Source organism: Phacochoerus africanus, chromosome 12 (genome assembly GCF_016906955.1).
Source record: "Phacochoerus africanus isolate WHEZ1 chromosome 12, ROS_Pafr_v1, whole genome shotgun sequence".
Classification (NCBI taxonomy): Eukaryota; Metazoa; Chordata; class Mammalia; order Artiodactyla; family Suidae; genus Phacochoerus; species Phacochoerus africanus.
In genome coordinates, this window is record NC_062555.1 from 29,973,787 (window position 1) to 29,990,452 (window position 16,666).

General features: G+C 47.7%; 2 protein-coding genes across 9 annotated transcripts in view; one reads left to right on the forward strand and one right to left on the reverse strand.

Moving 5' to 3' along the window:
- Nucleotides 1-56: 56 nt before the first annotated feature.
- Nucleotides 57-4,567, reverse strand: UBE2T (ubiquitin conjugating enzyme E2 T). Its single transcript, XM_047755280.1, has 7 exons — nt 4,513-4,567; nt 2,867-3,164; nt 2,413-2,482; nt 1,664-1,769; nt 1,465-1,563; nt 1,284-1,367; nt 57-408 (listed from the first exon to the last, which is right to left on the reverse strand). Exons 2-7 carry the CDS (start codon nt 2,973-2,975, stop codon nt 283-285), a joined length of 594 nt encoding a protein of 197 aa, XP_047611236.1. The 5' UTR covers nt 2,976-3,164; nt 4,513-4,567; the 3' UTR covers nt 57-282.
- A 5,887-nt stretch (nt 4,568-10,454) lies between these two features.
- The window catches only part of PPP1R12B (protein phosphatase 1 regulatory subunit 12B), a 172,094-nt gene continuing 165,882 nt past the window's right edge, over nt 10,455-16,666 (forward strand). For 5 of the 8 annotated variants that reach the window (XM_047754853.1, XM_047754855.1, XM_047754857.1 and 2 more), the window contains exon 1: nt 10,455-10,866. In XM_047754853.1, coding sequence (XP_047610809.1) covers nt 10,576-10,866 — 291 coding nt within the window. In that variant the 5' untranslated portion in view covers nt 10,455-10,575. The remainder of the gene's footprint in view (nt 10,867-16,666) is intronic. The other 3 variants (XM_047754849.1, XM_047754851.1, XM_047754850.1) reach the window with 2 other exon arrangements.

Sequence of the window (16,666 nt, forward strand, 5' to 3'; positions counted from 1 at the left end):
GCTCTCTGGTCACTTTGCTCCCAGACACACACTCAGGCGGAACACACTCAACGTCAAATGATTATTTATTTTTCAGGTTTAAAAGTCTTGAAATACATACATACAAGCTAAATAAACTACAAAGAATCAACTTAGAGCCAACATATAAACATACAGGTCTACTTTCTAGGATACAAACAGGATAATGGCATCAAATACAAAGAAAAACATTCCAGAAATGTGCACAGATTGGACCACGTTGGCATAAAAATCTATTAACTAAGACAGGCCAGGACGAACCCTCTAAACATCAGGGCAAAATTTCTTCTCTACGCCCCCCAGCTGCCTGGCTCTCCTTTTCTGGGCTGGGCTGTGTTCTTCTGAGCCACCAGCCATGGCAGGGTCATCGGGCGTCTCTTCCTCGGTGGCCTAAAAAGGAGCAGGAGAAACAGCGAGGCTTACACCTATGCCAGGGCCGAGAGCAATGAAGAGCTGCGGCCTTACCTCAACTACTTCTCTGCTGCCTCTTGGATATGACATTCTCTCCAGAAACGTCTTCCGCAATTTCATGTATGGTTTAATGGTTTTTGTGGGGTTTTTTTGTCTTTTCTATGGCTGCACCCGCGGCATATGGAGGTTCCCAGGCTAGGGGTCAAATTGGAGCTGTAGCTGACGGCCAACGCCACAGCCACAGCCACGTGGGATCCGAGCCGCGTCTGTGACCTACACCACAGCTCACAGCAACGCCAGATCCTTAACCCACTGAGCAAGGCCAGGGATTGAACCTGCAACCTCATGGTTCCTAGTCAGATTTGTTCACCACTGAGCCATGATGGGACCTCCTTTTTTTTTTTCTTTTCACAAGCAACACTAACTCCTACTTAACTCAATCTGAAGGATGGGACAACCAGCGAGAACCAGAGTGGGCTCATCTCTGCTCCTGAAAGGAGCACCCTGTTCAGTGAGGAAACTGGGCAAGCTCCCCCCTCAACCCCTTTCCCTCCCGACTCCCGCAAAGAACCCCCGTCTGCCATCATCGCCCCGAGCCACCCTCAAGAACACAGCAACAGTCAACCATCTGCCTGCCTCCAGGGTCACCAACCAGTGGCGACTCCTGGGAAAACCTGGGGGCTGAGGGCGTGGCTGAGTAATTTTTCAGGAGGTTGCTGGAGAAGAAGATGACCCACGAGGCCGTTCTAGGGCACGGTGGGAACTTGGCAAAGCCAACAAGCGTTTATACACAGAGTCACAGTCACACTTCCTGGACCACCGGCAGCCAAGGCAGAGCCGTACAAATACTGTACCTGCTGCTCGGCTCTTGCGTACTTCTCTGTCCACTGCCTGGCGTTCCTGAGGAAGACTGGCTTATTGTACTTATACTCTGAGGACTGAGATGAAAGCAGAGTCATGGAGGGAAGCGGGGATTTGGAGCTGCAGCACCCGCAGCCCATGGGGAGGGGAGGGCCTCAGGGGGACCGTACTTACGATGTCTGCCATGAGCGGGTCATCGGGGTTGGGCTCTGACATGAGCTGCTGAACAGAAGTCAGCACCGCTGCGATGTTGAGGGACGGTCTCCAGGCGCCCTATACACAGAGAGATGGACGGCAGGGCCTCCTGAGTCACTAAGAACGAGCTCTTCTACCACTTTCATGGACAAGGCCCATCCGCCTCCCCACCACTCACTTTTGGCGGCAATTTGAGGACATCTAAACAAATCCTTCCAGCAGAATCGATGTTTGGATGATAGATTGGAGTCAGAAATCGGATCTGAGGAGGTTCAAATGGGTACCTGTGACAACACAGGACAGAAAACTCCTGCTAAAACACTGCTTCTCGGCACACGACACACAGCTACTGCTGACCAATCAGGACCACAGCCCGTGAGTGGCAGACCTTTTTTCTCTGCCCCAGTTTTTACTGTGGACATTTACAAACAACAGAAAGTTGAAACAGTAGTTCCGAAACCCCTCAGATGCCCACCACCTGGATCAAGCACCTCCCCCTCTAGATCCCTCAGCGCACATCCCCTAAGAATAAGATCACTCTCTCCAGAACTGCAAAGCGGTCAGTACACCAGGTCCTGGAGCTCTCATCATGGCTCAGTGGTAACGAACCTGACTAGTATCCGTGAGGATGCAAGTTCGATCCCTGGCCTCGCTCAGTGGGTTAAGGATCTGGCGTTGGTGTGAGCTGTGGTTTAGATCATAGACAGGGCTCAGATCCTGCACTACTGTGGCTGTGGCGTAGGCCAGCAGCTGCAGCTCTGGTTTGCCCCCTAGCCTGGGAACTTTCATATGCCTCAGGAGTGGCCCTAAACAAACAAACAAACAAATCCAGGTCCTTGAACTCCTGCATTTAACACGCTACTACATTGCTCTGGCTTCCAGTAACAGTGCTTTACCCTGGAAATAAAGAATATAATTCACACTGACCTCTCAGGAATGTTAACTTCCAGCTTGAAAACACCTTTTTCATAAGGTGTGTTGGCCCCACCTAGTATTTCTTTTAGGAAAAAAAAAAAAGAGAGCGAAGTTAAGAGGTAGTGGGATGATCTGAGTCAGGGCACCACAGGGACCTAACAAAGCCTGTGGCCCTAACGGAGAAGCCGTGTCTGGGACGCTGGCTCTCTCAGCTTCACAAGTCCTGCGGCGTGCCAGCGCCCCACAGAGACCACACAGATCAGAACAGAAGGAGCACAATGCTGGCTGCTGAGCGAATACAACCCGCAGACCCAAATCCTGGCTGCAAATCAGCAAAAGATGTAATAAAAGGCCAAAGAAGAAATGTCATGACAACCTCATGCACAAGTGAACAAATTAGGGTGGAAGGTGACCGTGCCGTCACACACACATCTCCACCAGGTTTTCCCCAGGGTGTGACACCTACGAGCACGCAGGTCATCCATTCGGTCCCCGTCCTGCCAGCATGTAATGCCCGGGGGCGGCTCTGCGGCCAGCAGGGTCAGCTCTCTCTTCAGACGGGACGCTCTCTGCATGGCGGGCACGAGGGAGGGCTGTCAGGCTTGCTGGGCAGGATGGCCACACAGAGGGCTCCACGCGCCAGGCTCGGGTGACAGGGACTCCACTTTAGCATATGCTTTCCGTTTAGTGAAGGACAAAGGAAGCCCTCCTGTTAATTTCTGTTCCAAGCAGGGAATCCGCTTTTTCCATTTCCTTCTCGTTACCTACACAAGCAAACACACTTTTAAACTAAAGTCTGAAACGTGCAACAAGTTCTACAGAGAAAAGTGCTACATGCTTTAAATTAACATCTGTCTCCACGGATGAATGACAAACACCCCCCCCCGGGGGGGCGGGGGGCTGGGCCCAGTTTTGCTCACTGCTGGGGCCTCAGTGCACCCAGCACAGAAGTGAACCGTCTGGTACTAATTATAGGTACTAATAAGAAGCAAAGATCACCTGGTGGGTATTGACTGTACTTAGTTGGACAGTGTAATTCATGATAATTATGAACTTAACCTCAGGCATCTATCCTGAACACAAGGACGTGTATGTGTTGGGTCTTTGTACCCTCCTGAACTGCACTGCAAAGACAAAGTGGTCCTCTGCAATCAACATGCACGCACGCTTGGAAATACTTAAATAGTAGTAATAACAAGCAAATTAATACGTTAAATAGAATCAATTACACTACAACGGTCTTTCACGCAAATTATTCTTTAAACTACTTCCAAATTTCTTTAGCCACACCTTTAAACCACCTTCTCTTGGATCCAGTTACTTCACTGGGTACTTAAGCATACCTTTCATACAAAAATTCCTTTTCTCAGTAAGCAGATGCTGGGAATCGATGACAGAGACAAATATGCCCAAGTGGTAAAGTCTATCTTTGCATAAAATGTGAACGCAGTGGAAAAGCATAGTAAAGGGACTGGAATAGGGTGAGAACAAATAAGACAATTTCTCTAAAGGAGAACCAGACCCCAGGTTCACCACATTAACACAAATTAGTACATGGCACTCCTTGGCTCAAAACCATCCATCACTATTTTGTGGGCATTCCAAGTTCCTTACCATCTAGGTCCAACCCATATTTCCAGCCTCATGGCCAGTACTCCTCCCCATAAACGTTTGCTTCTGCCACACCGACTTCTCCCTGAGGCCCACAGTCTGTGGACGTGTACACACGTCACCCCTCCTCTAGGAATGCAGCCTAGACCCTCACTCTTACGGCAAGGCCCAGCTCTCTGTTTCCACAAACTTGCTGTGAGTTGTAATCTACCCCGGCAGCTGCTCTGCACCGGGAGCGGGACGCGGCGGGGAAGGCAGGGGAATGTCGGGGACGGGGGGTGGGGGGACGCCCGGGTGGGAGGAAGGGGAATGTCTGGGAAGGGGGACACTCAGGTAGGGCGCTGCCGGAGGCGTGTGCCCACGGGGCTGTCAAGACAACCACATGCTCCGCCACACAGCCGCTCGCGGGAGAAGATGATACTCCCTCGCTGGGCAGAAAGACCCCGCCGCCCCCGCCAGCCAGTAACCTCTAGGCCGAGAAGCCCACCAACCCGCTCTTACCTGCGCGGATCTCCCGCGCAGCGCAGCGGCGCCAACCAGCCTGCACCGCGCCTGCGCGAGCCGAGGGTTGCGTCTCCCCTCCTCCGGCCGGCGAGGGTTGTGATTGGTCCGGAGCGCCGCCCGGGGAGGAGTGCGGCCTCCGATTGGCCGGGATCCGAGCGGCGTCCGCCCACCCGTTTTGAACCAGAGCGCGGGGCGGTGGATGCGGTTTCCAGTCGGGTTCAGTGGGTCTCGGGGGTAAGGATTGCACATCGCTTCCAGAAGCTCCGTGGGAGTAACTGGTCAGGAGAAGGAACTGCAAGCGAGGTTCCTCGCCTTAGAGTCAGACCCGCGGACGGCGCTCTGGGGATTCCCCGGAGCCGGAGAAGCGCGGGGATTCCGGGCCGGGTTCCGACTCTGGGCGCGGGGACCTTGCGCGGTGCTCGGACACCACGGCGGGCTGGAGACCACACCCGCCTTCGCTTCCTGCTTCGGCTGCGGGAGAGCTGCCAGTCTTCCTAAACAGACCGGCCAGTGCAGTTTGACCGCTGCTCTGACAGCTGCCGAAATTTCTGCGTTCCGCCCAAATCGGTGTTAAGTATCCCCTGGTTCCTTGCGGCCGCCCTCTCTCCGCCGGAGACCCACGGCCCCCCACCCCCGAGACCGTCCACGGTACTACCCGGTGCTGTCCAGTCTAGTCTCCCGTTAGCTGTTAGCGTTGCCTCATTGTAGGGAGGTGTTTTCTGTCGTAATCCCTTCACTGTCTGTTTCCACCCCGGTTGTAATTGTGGTTGTATTGTAATTTTATTACAGTTACAGTTCTGTCTTCCAAGCTGAAATTGATTATTTTCTTGGGTGGTTTTCTGAAAATCGAGTCTTTTATTCTTTTTCGTCCTCACCAGCGGCATTTGGAATTCTCAGGCCAGGGATCAAATGTGAGCTGGAGCTTGTGACCCACACCACGGCCGCAGCAACTCGGGATCCTCAACGCACTGCGCTGGGCCAGGAATCAAACCTGAGCCTCCACAGAGACAACCGGGGTCATTAAGCCAACTGTGCCACAGTGGGAACTCCCTGAAAATCGAGTCTCTAAAATATCTTTTAGAAAAACCAGGAGCTATGTTGAGTCTGGTGGAAAGGAGAGATGGTATGATAAAACAAGTCAATACCTGTAGTTTTGGCAACCAAACTGAAAGAATTGGATAAAAGGAAGGAAGGAGGGAGGGAGGGAGAAGGAAGGAAGGAAGGAAGAAAAGTAAAAGAAAAAGAATTCTAGGGGGTAAATGTACAGCTTCCATGTGTCCACCAGAGGGAGGTATGTTAACTGGTGAGAACAGAGGCCGCACTGATTTTCATAACCTGTGTGTACCAGTGTCATTGCTTTAAAAACCGGAGTATTCTGATTTGTAGTTTATTTTTGAAGTGTATGGGAAAGTATTACTTAATAAAAGTTTCCTCACTTTATGCAAGAATGTATGTGCATTCTAGCTGGGTCACTTAGTACATTTCAAAGTACAAAAATTACAGTGATCGTTTTGTAATATATTAAAAACACCAAATCACTATGTTGGGCAGCAGGAACTAACAAAGTTCGTAGGTTAACATGCTTCAACGAACAAACTTATAGAAAAAGAGATCAGATTTGTGGTTAGCAGAGGCAGGGGAATTGGATGAATGGTCAGGAGGGACAAACTTCCAGCTATAAGGTAAGTACTAGGGATGTTATGACCAATATGATGCTGTATGTTCTGTAAGAAAGAGGGTAAATCCTAGGAGTTCTCATCACAAAATATTTTTTTCTTTTATTTTGTATCTATATGAGATGATGGATGTTGACCACACCTTTGTAGTAAGCATCTCATGATGTATGTAAGTCAAATCATTATGCTGCATACCTTAAACATAGTGCTGTTATGTCAATTACATCTTAATAAAACTAAAAAGAATAAGGACAAAGGTGGAGTTCCCACTGTGGCACAATGGGAGTGGCAGTGTATCTGCAGCACCAGGAAGCAGGTTTGATCTCGGCCTGGCACAGTGGGCTAAAGGAAGCAGTGTAGGTCACATCTGATACCTGGCCATGGGGTGGCCAAAAACGGGGAAAAAGTACAAAAATTGTGGGGGGGGGGAATTTCCTTTTTTTTTTTTTTTTTTTGCTTTTTAGGGCCACACCCCCACCATATGGAAGTTCCCAGCTAGGGGTTGAATAGGAGATGCAGCGGCCAGCCACAGCCACTCAGGATCCAAGCCACATCTTTGACCTACACCACAGCTCATGGAAATGCCAGATCCTTAACCCACTGAATGAAGGCAGAGATCAAACCCATGTCCTCATGGATACTAGCCAGATTCATTTCCACTGTGCCACAACGGGAACTCTTGTTTTTTTTTTTTTTTTTTTTTAAATACACAGGATTGTCGGGATTTATCCACTGGTACATAAAATATTATTTTCTTTAGAATATTTAGGAAATCCAAACTACCATGTTTGTTTACTGATAGTAAACAATCATATAAGTTTATTGTATAAGTTTATACTCAGCCCTGGTTGGAGGAAGATGTTTCAGAAAAAGAACTTAGATGATTTTAATTGCAAAAAACTTTCAAGTTGTCATGCCCAGATTGATTATGTTTTATTTCTTGTGGCCTTTGGTGGGGGGCTGAGCTAGTTAAATTAATTAGATTATAATAATTATCACTGCTTTCTGTAGTCACATATCTGGAAGATACATGCCTTTTAATTATCCATGGAATTTAGCTACTTACATTTTTCTTTAAAATCTCCAGAGAGTGTAACACATTCTTACTACCTCAGGAAAAACACAAGTAAAATAGATACAGTAAAATAGATAGTTCCAGTGCTCACTGGAACTTCCCAGTATTGAGACTGAATTTTTCCTATTGAAATTCAAGTTCATACCTCTTGGGATAGTAAAGATTTAACTTAGACTTGGCTAATTTTAGCTTACTTACACAAGGGAAGGCAGATATTTATTCTTTCCTGATACTGAATGTGAAAACAATACAGCTGAAAGAAATGTAACATTATTGGTGTTCCCCTTGTGGCTCATCAGTAAGGAACCTGACTAGTATCCTTGAGGACATGGGTTTGATCCCTGGCTTCACTCAGTGGATCGAGGACCTGGTTTTGCCTGAGCTGTGGTGGAGGTCGCAGATGAGGCTTGGATCCTTCGTTGCTGTGGCTGTGGGGTAGGCCGGCAGCTACAGCTCTGCTTTGACCCATAGCCTGGGAACTTCCATATGCCACAGGTGCAGCCCTAAAAAGACCAAAAAAAAAAAAAGTAACATTATTAATTCATGAAATTTTTACCCAAGCTAAAAAATGCTTATTAGAAAATCAGTAAGTAAAACATGTGGTCCAATTCTACATACTTTTTTTTTTTTTATTTTGAGAAACTGTCATGTACTAGCATCATAACATTAAGATGGTGCATGTGGATTGCTGCCAGAGATGTGCTTCCTGAGGTTTCTGCAATTTGCATGATGCTGAAACCTTGCCCTTCTCTTGCTTTTTGATTTTCTAGACTGGCAGAGTTTAAGCTAATAATGGTTTCCTGAAGAGGGTTAGGTTCCTATCTAGTTTAATATCAATATTTCTTTTATCCTATAGGGACAGTTCTATTTGAGAGCTTGTGGGCAATTTTAATTATCAGCAAGAGGCTGAGTTGAAATAAGAGTTTCCACGTTGACAAGCTACAAAGTCAATCTCATACAGAATTTTATTTATTTTTTTTTGTAATTTTATTATCAAGAACCAGTGTTTTGGGTTTGTTTTTTGTTTTTGTTTTGTTTTTTGCCTTTTTAGGGCCACACCCGCAGCATATGGAAGTTCCCAGGCTAGGGGTCAAAGCAGAGCTGTAGCTGCCAGCCTATGCCACAGCCACAGCATTGCAGGATCCGAGCCACATCTGTGACCTACAACACAGCTCATGGTAATACTGGATCCTTAAACCACTGAGTGGATGGAACCTTTGTCCTCATGGATGTTAATCGGGTTTGATAGCGCTGAGCCATGATGGGAACACCTCTCATACAGATTTCCAGTAGATGATGAAGTATAACAAGTTCTGTGGTAACTAAATTAATGCAAGGAACACATGGCTATATAAAGTATACAGTATTACATCTTTTATTTTTATATACATTGTTATTCACAGTTCACCAAGATGCTAATAAATTAGCATTTATGAAGAATTTAAGGATACCTAATTAAGCATATTTATTTATTTTTGTCTTTTTGCCATTTCTTGGGCTGCTCCCGCGGCATATGGAGTTTCCCGAGCTAGGGGTCTAATCGGAGCTGTAGCTGCCAGCCTGTGCCAGAGCCATAGCAACTCAGGATCCCAGCCACATCTTCGACCTACACCACAGCTCACGGCAATGCCGGATCGTTAACCCACTGAGCAAGGGCAGGGATCGAACCTGCAACCTCATGGTTCCTAGTCAGATTCGTTAACCACTGAACCACGACGGAAACGCCAAATTAAGCATATTTAGATAGACAGAGTATTACTAAGCATATTTTATATCGAAGTGTCCCTTTTCATTTGCTTCTCAGCTCATCTCAGGAAAAAGTGAAGCACAGATAAATGTTCACATGATAGAATATAATAGTTTCCCTTCACAATGACCTAATCTTTTTTTTTTTTTGTCTTTTTGCCTTTTCTAGGGCCGCACTCACAGCACATGGAGGTTCCCAGACTAGGAGGGGTCTAATCCGAACTGTAGCCTCAGGCCTGCACCAGAGCCACAGCAACGCAGGATCCTTAACCCACTGAGTGATGCCAGGGATTGAACCCACATCCTCATGGATACTGGTCGGGTTTGTTTCTGCTGAGTCAAAATGTGAACTCCTTGCAACATTTTTTTTTAGTGAAAAACTGAAAGTTTAAAGAACCTAATAATTGTATATGATCTCTTTCATTATGGAAAAAAAATTATTTATGTTTTGTCCAGGGCTAAAGCCTGGAGGGATATAGTTACTAAGTCAACTTTTTGTAAAGCTTTATTGAAGTATAGTTGATTTACAATGTTGTAATAATGCTAAGTCTATTTAACAGGTTTTATAACCAAGCTCTCTTTGAACATGAAAATGGCCTACTTGCTGCTTTAGGAGTTTTGTATGCTCTATAGTATTTTTTTTTAATTGAACTATAGTTGCAGTATTGTGTTTGCTCTATATATTTTTTTGTAGCTTTGGGTAAAAAAATCATGGAACACATGACATCCATTCTGTCTCCCAATAATTTAAGATCCACGAAAACTGGAGAAGAGGAGGAGAGAGAAAGAAGGGAAATTAGTATTTATTATGAGCTGATAGAAGCCAGGGATGGCACTAGGTATCCTTGCATATATCGTCTTATTCGAGCCACAGGACCATCCTGTGAGGTGACATTACCCCCTTTTTACAATCAAGGAAAGGCTCAGAGAACTTCTGTATGGAGAACTGAATTTGAATGCTCTTTCCGCTGTACCTGCGTGCATCCTTCCCAGGGGCTTTTCAGGGCTACGTGTTCATGCCCTCTAAGTTAATAAAACTCTGGATTCAGAACCAGGACACAGTTTTGAAAGTTTGGGGTACTTTCCGTCCAGTTTTCTGCAACAGAAAGTAGGGATAACAACTGACCCCTTTTCCACTCCGAAAGATTGACGTGTTAATTAGGGAGCCAAAATTAGCTGGTAGTCGCAACGAGAATGAACCACGACTCTTAACACGCCCACAGAGGCTTACTCCGTCCAGGGACAGCTCCCGCTTGGGGCGGAGGTGACCTCGCAGGTCTGCGGCCAAGTAGGGAGCTCCCGGACCGCGCCTCTCTCGCGGTCCATCCAGGGACTTGTAGTTCCCGTCCGGCGCGGGCGCGCCCGGACGTGGGGGACGCGCGGATCTCCTACTACAAGTCCCGTGATGCTCCGGGGCGCCGCTGCAACTGCGTGCTGAGGCCGCGGGGCGTGCGGGCGGCGCGGGCGGCGGAGCAGTAAAGATGGCTGCGCGTGGGTCTCCGCCCTCCTCTCCCGGCTGAAGCGCTCGGAGGCGGCGGCGGGGCGGCTCGGAGCAGCGGCGTTATGGCAGAGCTGGAGCACTTGGGCGGGAAGCGGGCCGAGTCGGCGCGGGCGCGGCGGGCCGAGCAGCTGCGGCGCTGGCGGGGCTCGCTGACGGAGCAGGAGCCCACCGACCGGCCGGGCGCGGGGCGGCAGCCGCAGAGTCGGCGCGCGGGCCCGCGGGTCCGCTTCGAGGACGGCGCCGTGTTCCTGGCTGCCTGCTCCAGCGGAGACACCGACGAGGTGAGGCGGCTCCTGGCCCGGGGCGCCGACGTGGACACGGCCAATGTCGACGGCCTGACAGCCCTGCACCAGGTGAGCGCAGCGCGGGTGCTGCGAGCCCGCTTCTCGCCGCCGCCGCCGCCCGGCGGCCGGCTGTTCGCGACCTCGCAGGACCGGCGCCCGCCGCAGTCGGGTGTTTGTATTTCCCTCCCGCTCCCCGGGTCGTCATGGTTACCGGTGCTTTGGTCGGGGGTCTGCTGCGCTCTCGAGTCCTGCTTTCTGTGCGAGTCGTTCTGCTGTCTCTGAGAGCGCATCCCGTGCTGGGGAGGGCGGAGGGCCGGAGGGTCTGAAACCACACCTGGTTTTCTGGTTTTCTGGTTTGCAGTGATTTACAGGTTCTGCGTTCCTCGCGCTGTAGCTCCCCGAGCACCCCATCCTCAAGGAAGGAAGCCTTACTTTATTCCTCTACGGAGCGCTGACCTGCAGGGTCACTTACATTTGTTTGACGTTTTTGGAATAGTTTTTTTTTTCCGCTAAAGCTTCTGTAGGAATCACACGCCCTATATAGAACTGGAGTATACGATTGTGGATAACCTGACAGTTCCGTGCTTGGTAATTAACACCTTAACTTAGTTCATCTTATGCAACTGTATTCTGTACATACTGCCTGTCGTCACTAACTCCGTCCTCTCTCTCAAATGGAACTTCATCAGTTATTTTGGTGAGCTGACAGCTGGACACCCACTCTTAATCTTTCTTATTTTCCTTCTTCTGCTGTCCGTGCAAAGTGGATGTGCTGACCTGAGAATCCACTTCTAAGTCATTATTCCGATTCGCGTCATTTCGCTTCAGTGAACGTATTAGCCAGTAGCTTAAAATTAGTCCTCGCTGCGTTCGTGGTCCTTCTTTTTCAAATGAAAGGGCCTTCTTTTCACCCCATTTCCGTCCATTTTTTTCCTGCCTATAACAGTGCCCCACCTAAGGTGGCGGCCAACATTTATATAGTTCTTTGCTGTTTAAAAACTTTTTGATATGTCTTACTGCAGGTGAATCTCAATAGTGATCCTTTGAGGTGGGTGTGGCAGCCAGTGTCATAATAACCATTTCACAGGTGAGGACTCTGAAGCTTAGAAAATCGTTGCTCGTGCAAGATTAAAAGGGAGAGAAGTTGCCTGTAGGCAAGGGTTTTTCAGATTTAAACTCCAGAGCTTTATATTTCACCTAATAAGGAGCTGAATTGAAGTAAGATGGGCCCTCAGAGGGCCACGTGTATTCTTTCAAATTTCTGAATGAATTTTTATTTTTCAGATGTTTGGGGGATGATAAGGCGATTGAGGTCTGGATTCTGAAAGAAACCACTTTTGAGGGGTCATAGAGAAATAGAAACCAGTTTTCTTGTCCACGTGTTCCTTATTCGAAGCACAGTTTTCTCAGTGTAACTCAGTGGCCCTGTTTCTTTTGAGGTGACTGCTGAGTCTGCCCCTTACCACACACATTTTAACACCACCCTGAGAAAAACACCTATTTTGAGGTGACTGCAGGTCGGTCTTCCACACCAGGTAACCACGTTTCTGACTCCTTTTCCTGACACCGTGGTCCCCTTGGTGTCTTTCCTTTTCCTTTAATTACCCCCCCGGACAGTGAAGTGCAGCGTCTCTCACTAATATTCTAATATTCTCTTCACCTTCCATAATCTCTTGAAATAGGAGAGGAAGGAGATGACAGCTGTGGAATTTTTTTCTTTTTTTGAAACACCTGCAAAGGCAATATGGCATTATTCGTCCCTATTTGCAGGGCTGGCAGTGCGTTGAGTTGAATAGGTATTCTCAGTACCAGCCAGATTCAGCTAAAATGAAGCTGCTTGAAGATTTGAGGTCAAACAAAACTTTATGTTGAGGGACCACCTCTTTGTTTGAGTCAAGATGAGTGGCCTTTATTGGCTCAGGGACGCCTGCAGGTCATTTCTGCAGAGTTAAAGTATGTTTCTCCGTGGTCTGCAGGACTCTTAAGGTATATAAAAGGTAATTTTCGAAATGTGGTTCTGGAGCTGCCAGTGGTCTAACAGCCGTAGAGGGTATGACTGCTTGTCCTTGTGTGGATTGGCGAGTGGTCCCGGTACTTGAATTTAAGTGCCCGTCTGCTCTACAAGCCTGATGGGGATGATCGGGTGATGGCTCCGTCTTGGCCAGCTGGGGACCATGACCCCGGCACACTGGACGAAGCCCCTTCTCCCACGGGGTCACAGTAGATGTTTTGTACTTGAGGTTGTGGGGCCTCCGTGCTGCTTGGACTTAGGGACCTTTCCTTCTTGGCAGCCTTTGCTTCTGCCACCAGGTGCTGGAGTCAGAGATAAGCTCCAGGGGCCTATTAATATTGCTGAGGGTAGACAGGGATAAGTATCTCAAAGGTTAGACCCACTCTGATGAAAGCCTTGGAAACTGATGCAGACTAACCAGACTTTGCAAATAAATTAAGATTTGCAGTGTATATGGACTCTTCAATGAAAAGGGTGTTAATCTGGAAACGTGTGTTTGTTCACAGACGAATTCCCATTTCATGTATGTGTATACATTGTAAGGCATGAAGGGTAGGTTGATCATTCTGTGTGAGGTAATTTTGTTTGTTTAAGGGCCGCACGTTCCCAGGCCAGGGGTCACATCGAAGCTGCTGGCCTAGGCCACAGCTGCGTCAATTCCAGCTCCTTTAACCCACTGAGGCCACAGATCGAACATGCATCCTCATGGATACTAGTTGGGTTCTTAACCTGCTGAACCGCAGTGGGACCTCTCTGGGCTGGTGCTTTTAAAATTTTCTTATTATTTATTCATTTTGTAAGGTGGATTAGTAGCACCTATCTTGTGTCCTTAGCGTTATGATCTTGGGTCCAGACACAGGCTCTTAAAACTGCCAAATTGGGCTGCGATTAGAGGCAAGTGCTCGCTTTCAGAAGGGGGGTTTTCTGGGTTTGTTAAGATGGATGCCTGTTGTTCCTTCAGATTGTATTATATTGGCACTTGCTTGCACTGCATGTGGTGGGGGACACTGATATTCTTGACTGGTCTGATCAGTCTTCGCTTGTAGTCGTACCTTGGAGACAGTGATCCTGTGCTTGACTCACAAGTTCAGGTATCGTACTGGTCTCAGAGTTCATGTTTGGACCCTCGCATCACCTCAGACTGGAATTCAGCTCCTAGTAGCCTCTGTCATTCTAAAGCTGCTTCAGTCCGACCCTCTATCCTCAGGAAGCTTTTTTTGTTTGTTTTTAGGGTCGCACCCTCAGCCTATGGAGGTTCCCAAGCTAGGGGTTGATTCGGAGCGACAGCTGCTGGCCTGCGCCACAGTCACAGCAATGCAGGATCCAAGCCACGTCTACAACCTACACCACAGCTCACGGGAACACCGGATCCTTAACCCACTGAGCGAGGCCTGGAATTGAACCCACAACCTCATAGATCGTAGTCGGGTTCATTAACCACTGAGCCACAACGGGAACTCCTCCTCAGGAAAATTAAAGTTATCTGTTTCTTTGAAAGAGAGGTGGAGTAGGGATAGGTGAGGGGAGGAGGACAGGCAGAGCAGTTTCCGTTCAGAGTGAGAGGGAAGATGACTAAGATATAATGTGTTCAGTTCAGTTCAAAAAAGGATGTGTGCCAACTGGTATGGTAAAATAAAACTTGTACTCTTTTTGTTAAGTTGGGGTATAATTGACCTATAACGTATTACTTTCAGGTGCACAGTATGTACTTCAGTATTATGTATACTGTGAAATGATCACCACAGTAGATCTAGTCACTACACAAAGTTGTTATTTTTTTTTGTGATGAGAACTTTTAAGCCACACTTTCTTGGCAACTTTCAATGTGCAGCACCATCTTATTGACTATGTTCACCCTGCTCTACGTTGCCTCCCCATGACTGATTTAAACTAGAATAAAATGTATTCTTAACCCTTTCTCTTTAGGTCCAAGTTCTTTTCTCTCTTTTTTTTTTTTTTGTCTCTGTCCATGGCATGTGGAAGTTCCCCGGCCAGGGATCAGACCCAAACCATGGCAGGGACAATGCCAGATCCTTCTCTGCTGTGCCACAAGGCAACTCCCCAAGTTCAGTATTTATTCCTCTTACAGTTAGTTCTGTGTGAGAGGTGACTTCTGCCTAACCATGCATATTGGTAAATTCTGCTTAGTGTCAGGGCCCAAGGCAGTCTGGGATTAAGACAGTCCTGCTGGCCTCATTATCGCGGGTCTAAAACAGTTACCCTGAGTCATTTTAGTAGTTTACCTCTTCAGATTGGTTAATATGATGCATCAGACTATGTTGGGCACTTGGCCCCTTGCCTATGACTACTTGTCTCAAGTTTCCACACCACATTGGACAGCAAGCCAGATTTGGAAATTAAGCTTATTTTTATGGTGGGGTTTTTTGGGGGCGGGGAGGTGGGGTGGGAAGGACAGATACAAGTGCCTTATTTGTTTCCTAGCCAGATTTTTGTCCCCCATTCTTAAAGTCCCATGGAGTAGCCATCTACTATCCTTTGGGCTTTGGAATCTTCTCTGCGAGTGTTTTCACAGTAGCCAGGCTGTCTTTGTGTGTAGATTCAGCACAGTTCTGCTAAAGCCAGAGAGTCAGACAGGTGTTATTGGTAAATTAATACTTGAGTCATGACTTATTCTATATTTATGTGTTTGTGTTTTTGTCTTTTTTTTTTTTTTTTTTTTTTGAGGGCTGCATCCTCGGCATGTGGAGGTTCCCAGGCTAGGGGTCTAATTGGAGCTGCAGCCACTGGCCTATGCCACAGCCACAGCAACACCAGATCTGAGCCACGTCTGCGACCTACACCACAGCTCATGGCAACGCCAGGTCCTTAACCCACTGAGCGAGGCCAAGGATCGAACCTGCAACCTCATGGTTCCTAGTCAGATTCGTTTCTGCTGTGCCACGACAGGAACTCCTGTTTATGTGTTTTTAAAATATACTTTATATATGGGAAAATGTACCTTTTAAAAACGTGGAGTCCTGGGAATTGTGACAAACGCGCACAGCTGTTTGACCACCACTGCAGTCATGATATGGGACATCTCTGTTACCCCCAAGGTTTCTTTGTGCTCCTTGTAGCCAGCGCCTCCTCCCGCACCCCAATCCTAGGCAGGCCATCCATCAGTTCCCCGTCCCTGCAACCACAAGGCCATAGGGATGAATTGTCCAGTATGGAGCCTTTGGAGTCTGGCTGCTTTTGCTGGCTGTGGTGCTTGGGAGTCATCCATGTCACTGTGTTGTGTGTAGGGCATTGTCTTTATTGCTGAGAGGTACTCCACTGCCAGCGTGTACCAGAGTTTGTTTATCCGTTCACCAGCTGAAGGACATTTGGATTATTCAGTGTTTGGTAGTGACGGATAAAGCCACGTAAACATTTGCATACACATTTTTGTTTGAACATAATTTTTCATTTCTCTTGCTGAATTCCTGGTGGTGGGACTGCATGCTATGGTAATGAATGCTTCACTTTACAAGAATCTGCCAAACTGTTTTCCAAGGGGGCCCTACCGTTTCGCATTCCAAACAGCAAATGTCTGAGTTTCAGTTACTTTGTGTCCTCACCAGTACTTGGTGTTAGCTCTTTTAAGTCATGTTAATAGCCGTGTACTGGACAGTCATTTTTATTTTTATTTTTTTATTTTATTTTATTTTTATTTTTGCCATTTCTTGGGCCACTCCCGCAGCATGGAGGTTCCAAGGCTAGGGGTCAAATCGGAGCTGTAGCCACCAACCTACACCAGAGCCACAGCAATGCGGGATCTGAGCCGCATCTGCAACCTACACCACAGCTCATGGCAACTCCGGATCCTCAACCCACTAAGCAAGGCCAGGGATCGAACCCGCAACCTCATCGTTCCTA

Bases quoted from the DNA above. Each gene is read 5' to 3' on its own strand.
- UBE2T (XM_047755280.1), bottom strand. From the start codon at position 2,975: ATGCAGAGAGCGTCCCGTCTGAAGAGAGAGCTGACCCTGCTGGCCGCA. The intron at 2,483-2,866 runs GTAGGTGTCACA...TTTTCCTAAAAG, and splicing joins AATGGATGACCTGCGTGCTC to AAATACTAGGTGGGGCCAAC. The intron at 1,564-1,663 runs GTGAGTGGTGGG...CTCTGTGTATAG, and splicing joins TCCTCAAATTGCCGCCAAAA to GGCGCCTGGAGACCGTCCCT.